The 20,420-nt window shown below is 36.6% G+C and overlaps 1 protein-coding gene across 8 annotated transcripts in view; it reads left to right on the top strand.

Moving 5' to 3' along the window:
- LOC128692672 (serine/arginine repetitive matrix protein 2) overlaps nt 1-17,011 on the top strand; it is a 76,366-nt gene extending 59,355 nt beyond the window's left edge. For 7 of the 8 annotated variants that reach the window (XM_053781951.2, XM_070089943.1, XM_070089942.1 and 4 more), the window contains 3 exons: nt 4,187-4,361; nt 6,119-6,275; nt 10,830-17,011. In XM_053781951.2, coding sequence (XP_053637926.2) covers nt 4,187-4,361; nt 6,119-6,275; nt 10,830-11,038 — 541 coding nt within the window. In that variant the 3' untranslated portion in view covers nt 11,039-17,011. Of the gene's footprint in view, nt 1-4,186; nt 4,362-6,118; nt 6,276-8,134; nt 8,215-10,829 lie in introns of all 8 variants that reach the window. The other variant, XM_070089945.1, reaches the window with a different exon arrangement.
- Nucleotides 17,012-20,420: the final 3,409 nt, after the last annotated feature.

Raw genomic sequence — 20,420 nt, 5'->3', positions numbered from 1 at the left:
AACATTAACACCCCTCCTTCAGAGTGCAGGCACTGTACTTCCCATCTCCAGGACTCAAGTCCGGCCTGCCGGTTTCCCTGAATCCCTTCATAAATGTTACTTTGCTCACACTCCAACAGCACGTCAAGTATTAAAACCATTTGTCTCCATTCACTCCTATCAAACACGCTCACGCATGCCTGCTGGAAGTCCAAGCCCCTCGCACACAAAACCTCCTTTACCCCCTCCCTCCAACCCTTCCTAGGCCGACCCCTACCCCGCCTTCCTTCCACTACAGACTGATACACTCTTGAAGTCATTCTGTTTCGCTCCATTCTCTCTACATGTCCGAACCACCTCAACAACCCTTCCTCAGCCCTCTGGACAACAGTTTTGGTAATCCCGCACCTCCTCCTAACTTCCAAACTACGAATTCTCTGCATTATATTCACACCACACATTGCCCTCAGACATGACATCTCCACTGCCTCCAGCCTTCTCCTCGCTGCAACATTCATCACCCACGCTTCACACCCATATAAGAGCGTTGGTAAAACTATACTCTCATACATTCCCCTCTTTGCCTCCAAGGACAAAGTTCTTTGTCTCCACAGACTCCTAAGTGCACCACTCACTCTTTTTCCCTCATCAATTCTATGATTCACCTCATCTTTCATAGACCCATCCGCTGACACGTCCACTCCCAAATATCTGAATACGTTCCCCTCCTCCATACTCTCTCCCTCCAATCTGATATTCAATCTTTCATCACCTAATCTTTTTGTTATCCTCATAACCTTACTCTTTCCTGTATTCACCTTTAATTTTCTTCTTTTGCACACCCTACCAAATTCATCCACCAATCTCTGCAACTTCTCTTCAGAATCTCCCAAGAGCACAGTGTCATCAGCAAAGAGCAGCTGTGACAACTCCCACTTTGTGTGTGATTCTTTATCTTTTAACTCCACGCCTCTTGCCAAGACCCTCGCATTTACTTCTCTTACAACCCCATATATAAATATATATATATATATATATATATATATATATATATATATATATATATATATATATATATATAAATACATACATACATACATACATACATACATACATGTATATATATATATATATATATATACATATACATACATACATACACATACATACATATATACAGTGGTCCCTCGTTTTTAGTAATTAATCCGTTCCTGGAGGAGCTACTATAAATGAAATTTACGATTTGCGAATCAATTTTTCCCATAAGAAATAATGTAAATACAATTAATCCGTTCCTGACACCCAGAAGTATTAAAACAAAAAAAATTTTTACATGAAATATACATGTAGTACATAAACAATACAATGGGAAATGATGAATGAAACATTAACAGCATAACACTTACCTTTATTGGAGATTCTTCTAAGTGTATGGGAGACTGGAGGAGGAGAGAGAGTGGATTGTTTATAGTTTGGAAGGGGAATCCCCTTCCAGCAACACCTCAGGTACCAATTGCTTTTCTGGGGTTGCTTCTCTTCTCTGTTTCTTAATGCCACTAGGACCACCTTGAGAGTCACTGGAGTCCTGTCTCACAAAATAACTGTCCAGAGAGCTCTGTTTCTGGCGTCTCTTTAACACTTCCCCAAAATGGCCCAAGACTTTGTCACTGTACATGTTGCCAACATGGCTTGCAACAACCTTGTTAGGGTGATGTTTCTCCATAAAGCTTTCCATCTTACCCCACATAGTAAAAATCTCTTTAATTTCTGAAGAAGGCACCTTCTTCCATCTCTCTTCCTCCTCCTCTGCAGCAAGATTCTGAGCTGCGATCTGTTGCTCTTCCTGCTGAAGCTTTTGCAGCTCCTCAGTGGTGAGCTCTTCGTTATGGTCTTCCACCAATTCTTCCACATCCTCCAAACTTGCATCCAACCCCATAGAACTCCCCAGTGCCACAATTGATTTTACAACAGACATAGGCTCATCAGGGTCAGTCCCAAATCCTTCAAAATCCCTCTTGTCGACACAATCTGGCCACAATTTTCTCCAGGCAGAGTTCAAAGTCCTGGTAGTCACTCCCTCCCAAGCCATACCTATAAGGGTTATGCAATGGAGGATGCTGAAGTGTTCTCTCCAAAATTCCCTTAGGGTCAAGTGAGTGTCTGTGGTCACAGTCAAGCACCTGTGAAACATTTCTTTTGTGTAGAGTTTTTTAAAGTTTGCAATGACCTGCTCGTCCATGGGCTGGAGGAAAGGAGTGGTATTCGGGGGCAAGAACTTTACTGTGATGAACCCAAACTCCTCAAAAATTAGGTCATCCAAGTTTGGAGGATGAGCAGGTGCACTGTCCATTACTAGCAGGCACTTGAGATCCAATTTCTTTTCCAGGAGATACTCCTTCACACTAGGGCCAAACACTTCATTGAACCACTCGACGAAAATTTCCCTCGTGACCCATGCCTTACTATTAGATTACCAAAACACACACAATTTACTCTTCATAACATTGTTTTTCCTGAACACTGGGATTTTCAGAATGGTACACTAGTAATGGCTTCACTTTGAAATCCCCACTAGCATAGAACATTAGCATCAGCCTGTCTTTCATAGGCTTGTGTCCTGGGATTGCCTTTTCCTCCTGTGTAATGAAGGTCCTCTTTGGCATTTTCTTCCAAAAGAGGCCTGTTTCGTCACAATTGAACACTTGTTCAGGTTTCAGTCCTTCAGCCTCAATGTACTTCTTGAATTCATGCACATATTTTTCAGCCGCCTTGTGGTCCGAACTGGGAGCCTCACCATGCCTTACCACACTGTGTATGCCAGTACGGTTCTTAAATCTCTCAAACCAGCCTTTGCTGGCCTTAAATTCACTCGCATCACCACTAGTTGCAGGCAATTTCTTTACCAAATCGTCATGCAACTGCCTAGCCTTTTCACAAATAATCGAAGTCATAAGAGTATCTCCTGCTAATTGTTTCTCATTTATCCACACCAATAATAACTTCTCAACCTCTTCGAGTACTGATCTCATTTTTGTCAGCATAGTTACTCCCTTTGCAACAACAGCGTCCTTGATTTTCTTTTTCTTGGCCACTATGGAACATAAGGTTGTGTAGGGTTTCTTATACATCCTGGCCAGTTCAGCCACACTTATACCACTTTCATATTGTTCAATGATGGCTTTCTTAAATTCAATCGTATTTCTCACCTTCTTTACCACAGGCTTGGCACTAGGAGCTTTCTTTGGAGCCATGGTAGCTTATTTAGTACTTGCAAGCACTAAAATAAGTGGAATATTATGAAATATTTCGCTGGAGCACGTGAGGGGACCTTCGCTCACTGGTAAACAATGCCAGGTTGGTTGCCGCCCTAGCTCACGCCGTGGGTACGCGTCCCGGACGAACTACGACTCGCGAGTCAACCTATGAAAAGTGAGCCTATGTTTATACGAAAATATCCCTATGATTGCCGAAATTTACGATTGCCGAGAGCTACGAAAAACGAGGGACCACTGTGTATGTATGTATGTATGTATATATATATATATATGTACGTACTATATATTTGTGTGTGTGTGTGTGTGCACATACACTCGCCTAATTGTGGTTGCAGGGGTCAAGACTCAGCTCCTGGCCCCACCTCTCCCTGCTCCCTGAGCTGAATCATACCTCATCTTAAAGCTATGTATGGTTCCTGCCTCCACATCACTCGCCAGACTGTTCCACTTCCTGACCACTCTATGACTAAAGAAATGCTTCCTAACATCCCTGTGACTCAGATGAGTCTTCAACTTCCAAGGGTGACCTCTCGTATCTGTGTCCCCTCTCTGGAACATCTTGTCTCTGTCCACCTTGTCTATTCCGCGCAGTATTTTGTATGTCGTTATCATGTCTCCCCTAACCCTCCTGTCCTCCAGTGTCGTCAGGCCAATTTCCCTTAACCTTTCTTTGTAGGACATTCTCCTTAGCTCTGGAACTAACCTTCTCGCAAACCTTTGCACTTTCTCTAATTTCTTAATGTGCTTGACCCGGTGCGGGTTCCAAGCTGGTACTGCATACTCCAGCATGGACCTGACATACCTGGTGTACAGTGTCTTGAAAGATTCCTTACTTAAGTATCGGAATGCTAATCTCAGGTTTGCCAGTTTTTTTTTTTCGTATGTGTGTGTGTGTGTGTTATTTATTTATTTGTTTATTTTATTTATTTTAGGTACCGAGAGGATTATCAACCAAAGGCAGTCAAATTTGCTGATGGCATTTTGCCGGGAGAAGGCACATCTCCCTCAGGAGGGGAGGAGATACATTCTCCACCTCCACCTACTGTCAAACATAAAGAGAAAAAACTGCGCAAAAAACGGAAAGTTAAGGTCAAGATTATTAAACTGGTATGTTTACAATGTTTTTTATATTCAAGTTGTGAATAATTTTGTGTTGCTTGCATCTACAGTCAACCCTTATAGGCACCAATTTTACTTAGCACTTTTAATATTCTGATTTTTTGTTTTGTTTAAACACAATTATTTCCCACCATCTCTAATGTTTGCCTTGCTATAACACATGTCTTGATTAGAATTTGTATTTCATAAAAACAAATTTATTTAATGTTATGCACTTATTTAATACTATTGCCACAGATTTTTTGCTTTTCCATATGTTTTGTTTCAATGACAATGTAGTACAAAATTGTATGTGTGTGTGTATATATATATATATATATATATATATATATATATATATATATATATATATATATATATATATATATATATATATATATATAATATCACTTGTAAACCTACTCTACTTTTATATTCTTTAAATGCAGACTTTGTGCTAAGGTATGAATGTAGGTTTAATTATCTCAGTTCAACATTATCCACTATACAAGAGTTGCAGTGTATGTTCTGTATTATCCCTCCATTCCTTAATTTACATTCTCTATATACATACTTTTCCTTTCCTATGTGCTTCTTAGTAGTTCTTAATCTTGTAACATTTCCTTTCCAACCCAGGAGGCCTGGTCTGAGATTGGGCTGTAGGTACCCAACTGGAGGTTCCAACTTGCAAGGTTCCACACTTCCGGTATTGACATTTTGGAACCAGTTACAGTGGATCCCAACTTTACTGCTTAGATAGGGACTCGAGCAATCCTTTCATTAAACAAAAAAATACATTAAACAAATCAATCACACTTAACCATTGAAGCTGATATGACGAGAGATGGGACCGGGATGATATTCCTTATCTAATTCCTATTAATTCTTCACTGTTGAAATTTTAAAACTGTGTATTCACCAGAGATATGTCCATCAATAGAGGCATAGTGGTGTTATACCCTTGCTTTATGAGTGCATAACAGAAAAATATGAGAAAATATAAAAATATTGAGAGAAGTATCATATTGTACTATTGTTTTTGCTGAGATGAAGGATTGTTATGGCTCCTAGCCTGCCTTTTGTTGAGCTAATTGGTTGTGGGAATCCTTAGATCGACATTTTTCAATTCAACAATTTTTGATACCTTGAGCCCATCACAACTTTTCAATCCAACAATTGTTGATTGTCTAGGGGTTATCACAATCCTTCAACCAGACAATAACAAAATCATGATTTGATCCTTCCCTCAATATGTTGAGATAATTAATGAGAGACTGAGACCAGCTACTGCCAATTTTTCACATCAAACACTGTTAATCTCCCACCACATTCAAACACAGCAGTGAGGAAGTAGTGAGCATATGTAAAGAGTAGTGTTAGATATGAGCTAGAGAGGGTGGGAGTGGATAGTACACTGATAATGAAAGAGTACAGCTGCTGCCTACCCCTTCACATTGTTGTATACTGTATTGTAGCATTAAACAATGATTACATTTGTAAGTGAAAAGAAAACACTGAGTATTTTAAGTTAAAAAAATAAATGAAATTAGATACAGAATATAATGACTCAGGAACATGTGTCTGACTATAGGACAGAGATTCTGAACAGTTGACTTGTAAACAGCTTCCAGGAATTCATTAATGTTATAAGCTAGGAACCTGCTGTAATTATAAATCATTTTTATCTTTTGAAGTCTCATACCTATCCTACAGTTTTACCATATACAGGATATATAGGAAGTGACACTAACTCTAATATTTTACAGTATAACAAAGATGACAACAGTGAAAACTCGCCTCCACCACCGCCACCAGGGTCACCACCACCTCTAGCAGCACTGAAACTTTATCCTGGCTACACTCATTATAACTATACAGCACCAGGAACGGCTGTCATATACACTCAACAGCCACAACAATATGGTAAGTTTTCTGTTTAATGTACATAATATCATTGTTTTTCTGTGTATGGCAATTGGTTTAAATATTATGATGCATGAGTTGCCGATAACATAACACAGTAGTTTTGGGAGATTCTGAAGAGAAGTTGCAAAGTGTGGTGGATGAATTTGGGAGGATATATAAGAGAAAGAAATTGAAAGCGAACATAGGTAAGAGTAACAAAGATTTCAGGTAATGAAAGATTGCAAGTTGGGAATATAGAGGAAGTGAATGTGTTCAGATATTTGGGATGGACTTGTTGGCAAAAGGGTCTATGAAAGATGAGGTTACCATTGAGGCATCAGTGGAGACAAAAAATGTCATCCATGAAGACAAAAAGGGGGATATATCAGAGTAAAGTGGGAACAGCACTTATATGGGTGTAAAGCATGAATTTTAAAAGTTGCAGCAAGGAGAAGGCTGAAGGCAGTGGAGATATTGTGTCCTGAGGTCAATGTGTGGTGTGAATATTATGAAGTGAATTCATAGTTTGGAGATTAGAAGGAGGTGCGGGGTTACTAAAAGCATTATGCAGATGACTGAGGAGGGGTTATTGAGGTGGTTTGGACAGTTAGGAAGAATGGAGCAAAACAGACTGACTTGGAGAGTGTATAAATCTGTAGCAGAAGAAAAGCAAGGTAGGGGTCATCCTAGGAAAGGTTGGAGGGAGGGGGTAAAGGAGGTTTTCAACTGAGGGGGCTTGAGCATCGAACTGGCATGTGAGAGTGTATTAATTAGGAGTAAGTGAAGGCAAGTGGTTTTAATGATTTGACATAATGCTGGAGTGTGAGTGAGGTACCATTCATTGAGGGACTGAGAGAAATTGGTTAGCTAGACTTGAGTCCTGTAATTGGGAAGTAAAGTGCCTGCACTCTGGAGGAGGGGTGAGGAAATTAGAGTTTGAAGAAGCATCTGAGTTGTAAAATTGGTGTGCCTCTGGCAAGACATTGAAGGAGTGAGTGATGGTGAAAGTGTTTCTTCTTTTTTGGGTCACCTACCTCTGTGAGATATGGCAGATGTGTTAAAAAAATGATACCTGAAGAAATAAAGCAATTTTATTTTACTGTGTGAATTTGTTAGATTGGAGTGAGTGAAAACAGTCAGTTTCTGAGATTTGATGTGCTGTTGGAGAGTGAGCAAGAGCTTTATAAAAGCCAGTTTGAAAAACTTGTGTTTAGGAGGGAGTTAAAGTATAGCACAGTGGGTAGGGATGTTATGGTTTGGAGGGTTATTTGAATTGTAATGTCAGTGGTTCTGGAAAGATAGCTAGTCAGTGATTGATGGTGGGTGTGTTTTCCTTCTTTGGTTAATCCTACCTTGATGGGAACCAGCCAATGCATTACAAATTGTAAACGTTGATCTACAATTTCATGACGGATCACAGTTCACTTGTACATGATCTTCCCTCTTTGATATGCGCTTCACTCTTTCCTGTCATATGTATACTGTAGTTATATTATTAAGAATAAATTAAGAGAAATTAAAAATTAACCCAAGGAATTTTGTTTTATGGCATTCAGCACTTTTGTCTGTTCTCTTTTTTGTATGAGTCAGGAAGGATTTAATGAAGAAAGGGTGTGGAGAATATGTGGGAATAAAATAATGCATAGACTTTATTTATACATAGGAAAGTTCAAAATTAAGTTTGTGAAAATAAATAGTTCATTTGTCAGGACTTGTGTCACATTGAGAGTGGAACTTAGACAGTGTGTGATGTTATTGTAACTGTTTAATATGTTTACAGATAGAGTATAATTAAAGAGAGGGCTTAGGAAGAAGTGTTGTCATAAAAGATAACAAACCCAATTTGAAGTGGAAGTTGTAACAATTGCTGTTTGCAGATGGCACAGTGTTATTGGGAGATTTGGAAGAGAAGCTGCAGAGGATTTTAGAAGGGTGTGTAAAAGAAGGAAGTTAAGAGGTGGGTCCCAGGAGCTGGAACTCAAACTTACAAAACTCAGTAAGGAAAAAAAAAAAAAACGACCTTGTGGTGGACATAAAGGTGACCTATAGCTCAGTGGTAGAATGCTTGGCTCACAACCAAAGGAACCTGGGTTTAATTTCCAGACTGAGTGTGATATGAGGGCAAGTGTTTTTACAACTGCTGCCATTGTTCACCTAGCAATGGATAGGTACCTGAGTGTTAGTTGACTGTTGTAGGTGGCATCCTGGGGAAAAGTAATATCTTAGATAGGGCTGGGCTTGAAATTAGCTGCAGTAAGATATCAGCTCTTAGGCCATAAAGTAAAAAAAAAAAAAAAAAAAAAATAAAAAAATAAATAAATATGAATGGTGTCTCATAAACCCCTTCAGGATAATATAGAGTATACCATTGGAGAGTTCAACACCACAAGCCCCATCAACCCAGCAGGGTATCTCCCTACTCCCCCCAAAACTAGACATTTACTGGACAGGCAGGAACATCAAAGTAATGCATCACTCCACATGGATCAGTGTCAGGGCCCATATTGTTTCTGGTGTGTGTGTATTAATAACCTAATTACTAGAATTAACTTCAGTGTCATTCTTTGTGGATGATGAGGAGAATACAAGCTAAAGAGAATGAAAAGGTTGAAGGAAAACTTAGTCAGACTTCAGGAATGGTACAATATATGAAGGCTGCAGGAAGACTTTGGTAAAATAAATATGTAGTTATTTAAATTTAACCTAAAAACAAACCTATTTGGGGAAGGGGTAAAAACTTGCAGAAACAGTTAACCCTTTGACTGTCGCGGCCATATATATACATCTTACGAGGTACCGTGTTTGACGTATATATACTCATAAATTCTAGCGGCTTCAAATCAAGCAGGAGAAAGCTGGTAGGCCCACATGTGAAAGAATGGGTCTGTATGGTCAGTGTGCACCATATAAAAAAAATCCTGCAGCATGCAGTGCATAATAAAAAAAAAAACTCCGACTGTTTTTTTTAATTAAAATGCCGAATTTGTGGTCTATTTTCATATAGTATTTATGGTTGTATTCTCGTTTTCTTGGTCTCATTTGATAAAATGGAAAACATATTATAGAAATAGAGGTGGTTTTGATTGATTTTACTATAAAAAGAACCTGGAAATGGAGCTCAAAGTAGGGGAAATGTTTGATTTTTGCCGATGTTCAAAAGTAAACAAATGATGTCATTGTCCAATAAATGTCCAACTAGCCATTTTAATATGCAGTCATGAATGGGTTGATGTTATTTATATAATTATTACAGTATTGCAGTAGTCTGCATAATAGTAAGTCTTCTATTTTTTGTTTGAATAAAAATTCAAAATAGAAAGCAAGAGTAATATCAGAGGGGCCTGGAGACATGACTGATGAACAAAGAAAATGTTATTTTAGAGCCAGGAATGTCTGCATTATTCATTCTGGACCTTATTTTGAAATTGTCATATTTTTTAATTTTTGTGAAATTGGCCAAATTGCAATTTTCTGACCACATTATTGGGTAGTTGAAATCAGTAAATGGGCAGTTTCTTGTACTCAATCGATAGAAAAAATGGAGTTCTAAAGAAATAGCTATGAGTTTTGTCAACTGGAACAACGGAATTAGCCGAAAATAGGGCTTAAAGTGGGCGAAATTGCCGATTTGTAAATATCTCTGAGGTCGCTAACTTCGCGAGAGCATAATTCCATCAGTTTTCCATCAAATTTTGTTTTTTTGATGTCATTACAATCGGGAAAAGATTCTCTATCATTTCATACGAAAAAAATTATTATTTTTTTTTTTAAATTTTGCGACACCAGGAGACACCTCAGGATTGGGGGTTGCGACAGTCAAGGGGTTAAAGAGGGCCTTGGTATAACCATTATCCCAAACCTGCACACTAACAGAATAACATCAGCACCACAGGTTAAGCTTGCAAACAAGAGTAGCATTCAGAAACTTATAAAAAGACACATTAAAAACTCACTTTACTTTATATGTGCAATCTTTTTCTTGACAATGATCCAGAACAAACCAAAATGTTACCCAATGTAATTGCAACAAAACAAGAAGACAAATGGAAACTGAAGAACTGAATCAAAGGGATATTAGGAAGTATACTTGAGAGTGACATAGTAGAGGACCAAATGTATAAATGTATTAAAAAATAATGATACAGTTGAGGTAGGTCACATAGTGGGTGGATCCGAAATTAAGAGATGAACCCTGGAACCAAAACTCAGCCCCCACAAATTCAGCTGCAGAAGGTAAATATAGTTAAGTGAGTGCATCTGTGTCAATACTGTATACATAGGATTTATGTAAGGCGTGAGATTTTTTATTAACACATTGTTTTTGCATAAATATGTAGCTAAGACTGTCATGGAGTCACATCAAATCATCTTTGTTGTTACCTTATATTATGCGCAAATAAAAATAATTGTATTAAGAACAAAGAGTCTTTGAAAAATATAAGTATTGCAGTTGGGCATTAGGTAAAGAGTAGAGAAGAGTGAAATGGTAATTAAATGTAGATTTGACAATTCAGTGCTAAATGATATGTTTGAAGAAGCTAAAACATTTTTTTGTACTTATATTCCCAACAGCCTACATCTCAGGGCAAGCCCATGGAGCAGTGACTGTTCCAGGTGGTATGGTACTCCAACAGGGAATTGGAAATCAGTCAGGTGTTTTCCACTACCCTGGATATGTCTATACAACTGTCTATTCCCCTGGCCAACAGCTGCAATATGTTCTTCCAACTCAACTGACATCTGAAGCAGCTGTTTCTGCTAAAAAAATGACCAAGAATTAAATGGCATGTATTTTATGTAAAGAAGTAAGAGTTCATATGAATTTGTTAGTTAATTTGAAGTTAGCTTATAGTTTATGAAACTGCAGGATGAATTATAGTAGAACCACAAGATAAATTATGATAATAGAGTTTTTATAAAAATGTTAGGTATATATATATATATATATCTGGCATATATAACTCACTGGTATTAAACAAGGTTAAGAAAAATGCATTTACAGAGGAAATGCAAGGGATACAAATTTATTTGGTTGTAATTTTTTCAGCCAGTATAAGCACATACTAATTTCTCAGAACAGTACTGGACACATTCATAATCCCTACCTCAGTGAAATAATTAATCAACCATACTAGCAATATAAAAATTTAATGTTCACCCTAACTCTCAATATTTCATAGATCTTTACTTCAGTATAAGTATAGCTCTCTCCAAGCACTGTAGTCCAGGCACATTCTGTTGAATTCCTCTTGATGTAATTCTCTAACTCTTGTCCTGTATAAAATAATCTGGTTTCAATGACATACTTCAAAAGGAGGCCTTTATTAGTATAACATTTCACTTAACATGAGGCCTTATATAGGTGAAACATTGTACAAATAGTCTCTCTTTTGTTTTATGTCTTTATAACTACACTTATCGGCTACACCATACATAAAGTAATGTCTCAGACTTTGTTAGATAGCAAGAACTCAGATTCTTCTTTGACTAGGCATCCATAAAGTAATAGTTTATTGTAAAACAACAATATAGTAATATGTTATCTTTGAGGAAAAATTTATGTTTTGTTACCTGACCATGACTTTCTATTACATATTACTAAAAAACAAACATGATCTGCAACACAAATAAATTTTAAGCAAATCCAAGGCTCTGCAACAAACAAATTGAATTACTGTTGAAGTATTTATTACTAATTAGAGAAAAAAGCATTGAGAACACAGATAACCTTAGAGCTCAGTATTGAACCCAAAATCTAAAAAGTTTCAGATTTCTCAGAAAATAAACAACACTGCTGTTGTATCTCAGAATTTCAGAGTAGGATTGCATGAAGTCAGTTGATGGTATTTTTTGTGGTATATTAGGTGACTGATTCTTGCATGGGGACACCATGTGTGATTGGCATCTGTGGGATTTGATACTTTTTCTTTAAGTTTCTAAAGCTTTAGTCACTAAATAGAACAATGTGAGGGGTTTACTATTTTCTAGTATTAAGAGTTTGAGACCTTTGTATCTTAATTTATTTGTGGTATACTAGCATAGTAAAATCATTTCTGTTTGATATACAGCAGATACAGTATTGTGATGTATTGAAAGTTATACATTCTTCTTGGAAAATTAGGTTGATTGTTTTAAAAATGATGTACTGGAAGGTTCTTAAGTACAGTTAGCTCTCTTACCAAGCTCCTTTATATAGTGTGATTTTCTGTAAATGAGATGAAAAACTACATCCAAAGTTTAACAGCACTTAGAAAGGCCTTCACAGTATGTGCTGTTTAAGTTTGGATGCACTTCTTCAGTTGCATTTACAAAAAATCACTGTGTATATATATATATATATATATATATATATATATTATATATATATATATATATATATATATATATATATATATATATATATATATATATATATATATATATATAGGAGAGCTTACTGTTGTAGTAGAAGGACATTGAATCATAATTCTTGACACAGTGCACTGTGGCATAGTCACAGATCACAGCTAATTGAATAGTTCAACACAATTCAAAACAGTCCACTATGTTGTGTAGTTTCTGAGTGCCTTAATCTTAAAAATCTTTACAACATAAATTAAATTTAAGGAAAATTTGTTTGAGTACATAATGAAAATCAGAAGACTATGAAAAAAAAAAAAAAAGGTAGGTTGACAGAATTGGACATCCAGTGAAGGTGTCTATATTTTGACACTTCATACATTGCTGTTGGTGAAATACCCTTTCTCTGGTAGTCCCAGAAATTGAAAATTTGTGTGGTGTTTGTAATGTTTAACTAGTTTTAATGTTTGTTCATCAACATTGAGCCCATAAGGGTTTAGCATTTTTTTTGTGAGTATAATCATTTTCAGCATTGCTAGATGGTGTACTTTTTTAGTGAAAATTTCAGTGATAAAAAATGATAAAGATGAGGCACTCATATTTACTTGTTACAGAAATTGGATGGATTTAATCTCTATTGTTTCCTTGCCAATGCACTTTTAATATGTGAAGACACTGGCTTTTATGGTCACCACATTTTGTTATTCAACAGACTTTATAAAACTTTCATGAAATTATTTCCAAATTAAAACTATTTTTAGGGATAATTTATCATGAAGACATGAAATCTGTTTTCTACAAAATGTTAATGATTTCAGAGCTTTTCTAACATGGCTGGGGGGGGGGGGGGGGGGGGGGAGTGCTAGGTCTTGATCTCCCTACATAACTTTTCTCTGGCTGATGTGATCAAGCACTGTCATCACTATTTTTGAACCCCTGTAATGTCTTAAGAGCCTTCACTGTGGCATTGCTCAGCTCATTCCACTTCTTGAATAATCTTATGTTGAAGAAATAGTTTCCAGTCATGCACCCTTGCACTTGTTTCATACATAGTAGAGAGCTTATCTTTACTTACCCTGTCATAATCATATTCCCTTTTGTTCTTTTCTGCAGTGACACAAGATTTAGTTCATAACGAAAGCCCTTGACTTCAGCATCAGTCTTAATATACAGTGGACCCCCGGCATACGATATTATTTCATTCCAGAAGTATGTTGAGGTGCCATTACTGAACGAATTTGTTCCCATAAGGAATATTGTGAATTAGATTAGTCCATTTCAGATCCCCAAACATACACGTACAAATGCACTTACATAATTGGTCGCATTGGGAGCTGATCGTAAAGCAGGGGTCCACTGTATATGTTTTGTATTCTATTTTCACTTTTGTTAGTAGAGGGTTCCATACTAGGAATGCATACTCAAAAATTGATTGAACATACGAGATAAAAATGGTTTTGAATTAATTTTTGTCCAGGTTCTTAAATGCCGCTCTAACGTTTGAGAGTTTAGCTATGTTGCTGATACTAATCAGTTTGTGTGTATTTCAGGTTAAAAAAAATTTACCCTGTACTTCAAAGTCCATTGGCTTCCCCACCTTGTAGACCTCTCCAAAACTTTTTTTTTTATTCTCAGCCAAGTTTGCTCATAGTGACAAATATTCTCTCGTGAATTTTTTTTTCCTATCCCTCACCAGTTTTACATTGTACAAACTCTTCCTGCATTACCTTATTTTTCCCTTCCCCTTCAAGGAAGTGCCATTAATCTCAGAAGAGCTACCTTCTTTTTCCTTGAATAGAACCTGATTACCTTCCATTTCCCAGTTGCAGTATGGCCTCTACAATAGGTTTTGCATTTCTACATTAAAAAAATAATTTATATCTGTCCTGCACTTATTTTTTTGTAGCCATAAACCTCTTTTGCACTCATTGGTATCCAAACCACAACACCTCAACCTTACCTTTTAACACCATTTTTTTTTTTATATCTCGCCTTTCTTTTGTAGGTTCCCCATTGTCATTTATCCTTTGCGTTTATAACTTTCATTTGTCTCACTGACCTATTTTTTTTTGACACTATTGTTCTGCTTACACACACACACAAGGGCCCTGACTTATGAAGTTCTGAGTGACTGCAATTCATGCTTAAAACATCAGCACTTTATCCTTTACGAATAAGTGACTAGCACCTCCAACGGTTGGGACTATTTACTTACTAAGCAACATCTTTTGTGGTGAGCAAGACAGGATCAGCATTCAAGGTAAATACTGTTAAATATTTTATTTAATATGTACATATTGGAGAAGTTTTGTTGTGCTGTATTTGTAATTAAAAAACATATTGAGGGTTAAAATATTGTATGAAAGATCATGGGGGGGATAACTGAAATTTGTTACACTGAATTAAGGCTTGCAAATTCATTGCTCCATTTTACATTGTTTATTTGAAAATAGGTACTGAATACCAAACATTAGACTTAGGATGAATTTTTTTTTAGGGGGGGGGAATGTATTAATGTTGGGGCCCCACTATGTATATGTAGGAGGAAAAGGAGTTTTCTGCCATTGACTATTTTTTCAAATCCTTCATATCCTTATTTTTTGCATTTGCACCATTTTTATGAAATGTGGAAATGATAATGTATTCAGAACAAGTAAAAGAATTTAAAATTTTGTTAGATACCAATGATTTGCACTGCAAAATAGCTATTTGGTACTACTGACTTCATTTATTAAAAGTATAACAAATATTTTCACTCAAAAAAATTGACTACCAGTTTCTGTGATCAATATTTTTTTTATTATTATTATTTACTGTCACACTTGACAGGATGTTTAACATTTTTTAATTGCCTATTGCCTATTTGAGTATGCAAAGGGTTATGCTAAATAGTTTTAGGTCTTCAGTGTGTCCTTGTTCAGGTCATTCCACATCTTTAACAGCTGTACGAGTTTTACAATTCATGTCCTGCCATTCTCTTATTATGTCTGGTGAACGATTTGAGTAAATGAACTCAAGACTTGCAAAACTAAAAATGCATTTCCAAAAGAAGGTATTTGTAGTTAGAAAATATGCTTACAAGGAGGATACCAATTTAAGCATACACATTCTTAAAAGTAAATGAAGTACAGTACTACGAGACTGTAAATATGTGTGTAGGAAATTTTCTTGGCTGTTAACGATATTCATTGTACAATTTGTTACCTCCAAGTGTATTGCACAGTGACAACTGGAGTCCATTAAATTGAAGCACATTGCTATCGTTAGTAAAATTAATTTTTCATTGTTGGGGAAAATTTTCAGGATTTCATGTATATATATATAATGTGAATGGTATTGATTTTCTAGTATACTGTGATGCTGTATAAACTTAGTTCTTAAAATAGTTTTGAATGTATTTATACTGTAGGTGTCCAAAATTAATGATGCATTTATAGTAGAAAAAAATTCATACAAGCTAGTAAAAGTTATGAAGAAAAAAAGTTCAACTTGTGATTTTTTTGTTACCTATGTAGTACATTTGAATGTTATCAGTCAGCACTTGATCAGATTTATAAATTAAATAATCAGCAAGTGACCAACTAACTGTTCATCTCAGACAAGCTTAATAAGTCTTTCATAACATTTTTATGAGAAACAAACTAATCACATTGAATATGAGAGTACAAGGAAAATGTTGACTCATTTGCAAAGCTGAGAGAGCATAATTCAGGAAATTCTTTGGAGTCTCAGTACTTCAAATTGGGTGCCATAATGCTGGTGAAGGGTCCTTGATCCAAAGAATTTGAGCTACCATTCATTTTCTTGAATAAAACCTGATTACCTCCCATTCTCAGGTGCTATAACCCTTGCAGGTTTAGCACTTTCCACAATTAAAGTCCTGGACCAGCCTTCTACTGATGCATAGGTAATATAAATAAAGAAAAAAAAAAGGCACAATACCCAAATAACTTGCACGTAGAAAGAAACTCGACTACGTTTCAGTCCAACTCGAACCGAAATGTCATAAATTTCTTTCTCCTATGTACGGGTTATTTCTATATGAATACCCTTATAAACCAGCTTGCTCCTTCATCTTTACAAACTATTCTTGGAACAATCTGATATTTTATAAAATGTGTGTGTTGAGTTTTCATCTTAATCCAGCTGATGGAAATTAGTTCTAAATGAAGCACCTTGGATGTATATTTTTATCACTTAAATATTTTGTTGAAAGATTACTCACCTTATAATTTTTGCAATAATAAAATTAGATAAACAAATATTTGGCTCTTTTGAATATACAATATTTGTTGGTTAATATTATATTAGGAATAGTGTGGATGTTCAAAACCACATAAGCAAAAACTTATCCTAAAACAATGTAAATATGAGCTTGAGCACATGACTGCTACAATAAAAGTTACTGTTGGCAACTTTTTTTTATTTCCTTATATAAAATTTACTCATACTAGCACTATGAAATACTATTTTCCTGATGTGATAGGGATGAAAAGAAGTCGACCAAGAACTCTACTACAGTTTGATCAATAACAACTTGTTCTAACCCAGACCAACGACTGCCACTGATCCCGAATGCTCTGAGACAGAAATGGAAAACAGTCTGAAAAATACAGATCCTTATGAAAGAGGGAAAGGGCAGATGGGTAATGAACCACAGAATGTGCAGAAAAACCTGCAAGTGCATTGCCCTGAACTCCAGAATGATCAGGGACACAGCAAATGACTAGTAATTATGCTAGCCGAAGAGGCAACATGGCTAGTTTTGAATACAATGTGACGTTACCTGGAGACAAAGAAAGAAGTGGGAAGAAATATATAAGTGCGACTAACTAGACAAACAATAAGCATTCCAATATTACACTATCTGGGGTAAAAAAATAAAAATGGTGCATTTACTACACCAGGGGTTGGCAAACCATGGCCCTCTGCTTAATATTATGCAGCCTGCCAGCTGAGAATAGTTTTTTAATCTTTGTAAAACTAAAAATTTTGTTCCTAAAATAGGTTTAAAATAATGCATCCACATTTATTCCATAAAACATTTTGCATTTGTGTCCAACGTACTAATATGAACCATTTTTCAAATCTGCCTCCTGCCAATATTTTTATAACCTCAGCACAACTCTTTGGTCTCCTATCTATACATTTGAAAACAATCTAAGGCCAGCAGGGTGCACACTATGTATCATGGTTAACTACTCAAGTGATGACTGTATGCCTGATGTACTATTATGCCTGACTAGCAAAACTAAACAATGGAACCAGGAGCTGTTGTTCCACCTACTGCTTCCCTACTACCAAACTGTGTGCAAGTAGCTCAAAGATGACTTAGTCCAAATTTTTTAACACATCGGCCGTTTCCCACCAAGGTAGGGGCGCCCGAAAAAGAAAAACTTTCACTCCATCACTGTCTTGCCAGAGGTGTGCTTACAATGAAGTTATAAAACTGCAACATTAACACCCCTCCAGAGTGCAGACACTGTACTTCCCATCTCCAGGACTCGAGTCCGGCCTGCCGGTTTCCCTGAATCCCTTCATAAATATTACCCTGCTCACACTAAAACAGCACGTGAAGTCCTAAAACCCATTGGTTTCCATTCGCTTCTATTTAACACACTTCCTGGAAGTCCAAGCCCCTCGCACACAAAACTTCCTTCACCCTCCCCCTCCCCCCCTCCAACCTTTCCTAGGCTGACCCCTACCCTACCTTCCCTCCACTACAGATTTATACACTTTCGAAGTCATTCTATTTTGTTCCATCCTCTCTACATGTCCAAACCACCTCAATGACCCCCCTCTCAATAATAATTTTGGTAATCCCACACCTCCTAATATCCAAACTACTAATTCTCTGCATTATATTCACACAACATATTGCCCTCAGACATGACATCTCCACTCCCTCCAGCCTTCTTGTCGCAACATTCACTACTTATGCTTCACGCCCATATAAGAGCATTGGTATAACTATATTCTCATACATTCCCCTCTGCTTCCATGGGTAAAGTTCTGTCTCCACACACTTTACCTTGTCAATTCTATGATTCACCTCTTCTTTCATAGACCCATCTGCTGACATGTCCACTCCTAAATATCTGAATACATTCACCTCCTCCATACTTTCTTCCTCCAATCTTTTGCCACCTAATTTTTTTATCCTCATCACCTTACTCTTTCCCATATTCACTTTCAATTTTCTTCTGTTACATACCCTACCAAATTCATCTACCAACCTCTGCCACTTCTCTTCAGAATCTCCCCAAAAACAGCATCATCAACAATGAGCAACTGTGAGAACTCTCACTTCGTGTTCGATTCTTTATCATTTAACCCCACATCTCTTGCCAACACCTGAGCATTCACTTCTCTTAAAGCCTATGGTGACATCACACATCCTTGTCTAAGGATTACTTTTACTGGGAAATAATCTCCCTCTCTCCTACATACTCTAACCTGAGCCTCACTGCTCTCGTAAAAACTTCACTGCTTTCAATAACCTATTCCATACATTTGCAACATCTGCCACATTGCATCCCCTATCCACCCTGTCATACACCTTTTCTAAATCCATAAATGCCACAAAAACCTCTTTACCCTTATCTAAATACTGTTCACCCACGTTTCACTGTAAACACCTGGTCCACACACCCCCTACCTTTCCTAAAGCCTGCTTGTTCATCTGCTATCCTACTCTCCATCTTACTCAATTCTTTCAATAATAACTCTACCATTATACCAATTAGACTGTATATATACCATATATTCCAAATGAAACAAAGTAGGGCAAGCATTTCCCCATGCGTGAAGTGCTAACACACCTTGAAACACATTAGTATCATAAGAAATTAGTGTACACAGTGTTAAACATTAAAAACAATTAACAAAAATAATCACATCATGGCATCAATACGTAATTATAAAATGCAAACATTACTGGTGCTTTTACATAGCTGTTGCCAATAACTGATCATTTTTTCACAAACTTCAACACACCACAAAAACATAAATTTTTATCAGATTCCACTCACTGCAGTCTTATCTGATTCAGAAAAATGTACCCTATTAAAATGTAAGAATTTTTTTTTTTTTTTTTTTTCAAAACACTGCCAAGAATTTTTTTTTGTCCACTTGCCACAGCTAAGAGGTTAACTGTGTACCATCTCTGACCAGAACAGTGCATATATGGCAACACTGCACACCATCTAACCTGTCATCTGTCTATCTCCGTATTCCTTGATCTTTAGTTGCAAAAAAGAATTCCCCATTTCTCTCCGATTTGGAGAAAAATCCAATACATACGTAATCACATTTTACAATATGTATGTAATTGTATTATGATAAATACTGCAAATGTTACCTTATCTTGTATACATATCTTTAATTTTACCAAACTGTATTGGCCTTGAAGCTTGAAATATTTACATTCTGGCACATCTCTACAAAAACTGCCAACCCGTCCTACACTATTTGAGGATTTAAAGCCATTAATGTACATAACAGTAGCATGAAAGCACAACTGAAAATGCTCAAATAAGAGGAAACTGATGTCCTAGCAGAGATAAGAGACTTTGGAATGAGAAGGTAGGACACTGCAACCTCAGTATACCAGACTAATAGGAGAGAAAGGAGGTCTGATTAATTCAAAATCCATTGCATTGAAGTGCTGGGTGCAGCAGACTAGGTCCACTGCATCAATGACAATTACCCTATGGAGTGAACTTGGTCTGCTGCATCAGTGACACTACCAAGCATACTAAGAATAAACTGAACAGTACAAGAAATTATCTGAAAATAAGTTAAAATACAGAACTTTTGTGGTGG

Source organism: Cherax quadricarinatus, chromosome 30 (assembly GCF_038502225.1).
Source record: "Cherax quadricarinatus isolate ZL_2023a chromosome 30, ASM3850222v1, whole genome shotgun sequence".
Taxonomy (NCBI): Eukaryota; Metazoa; Arthropoda; class Malacostraca; order Decapoda; family Parastacidae; genus Cherax; species Cherax quadricarinatus.
Note: the sequence above shows the minus strand (reverse complement) of the source record. Positions and strands in the feature narration are given on the sequence as shown.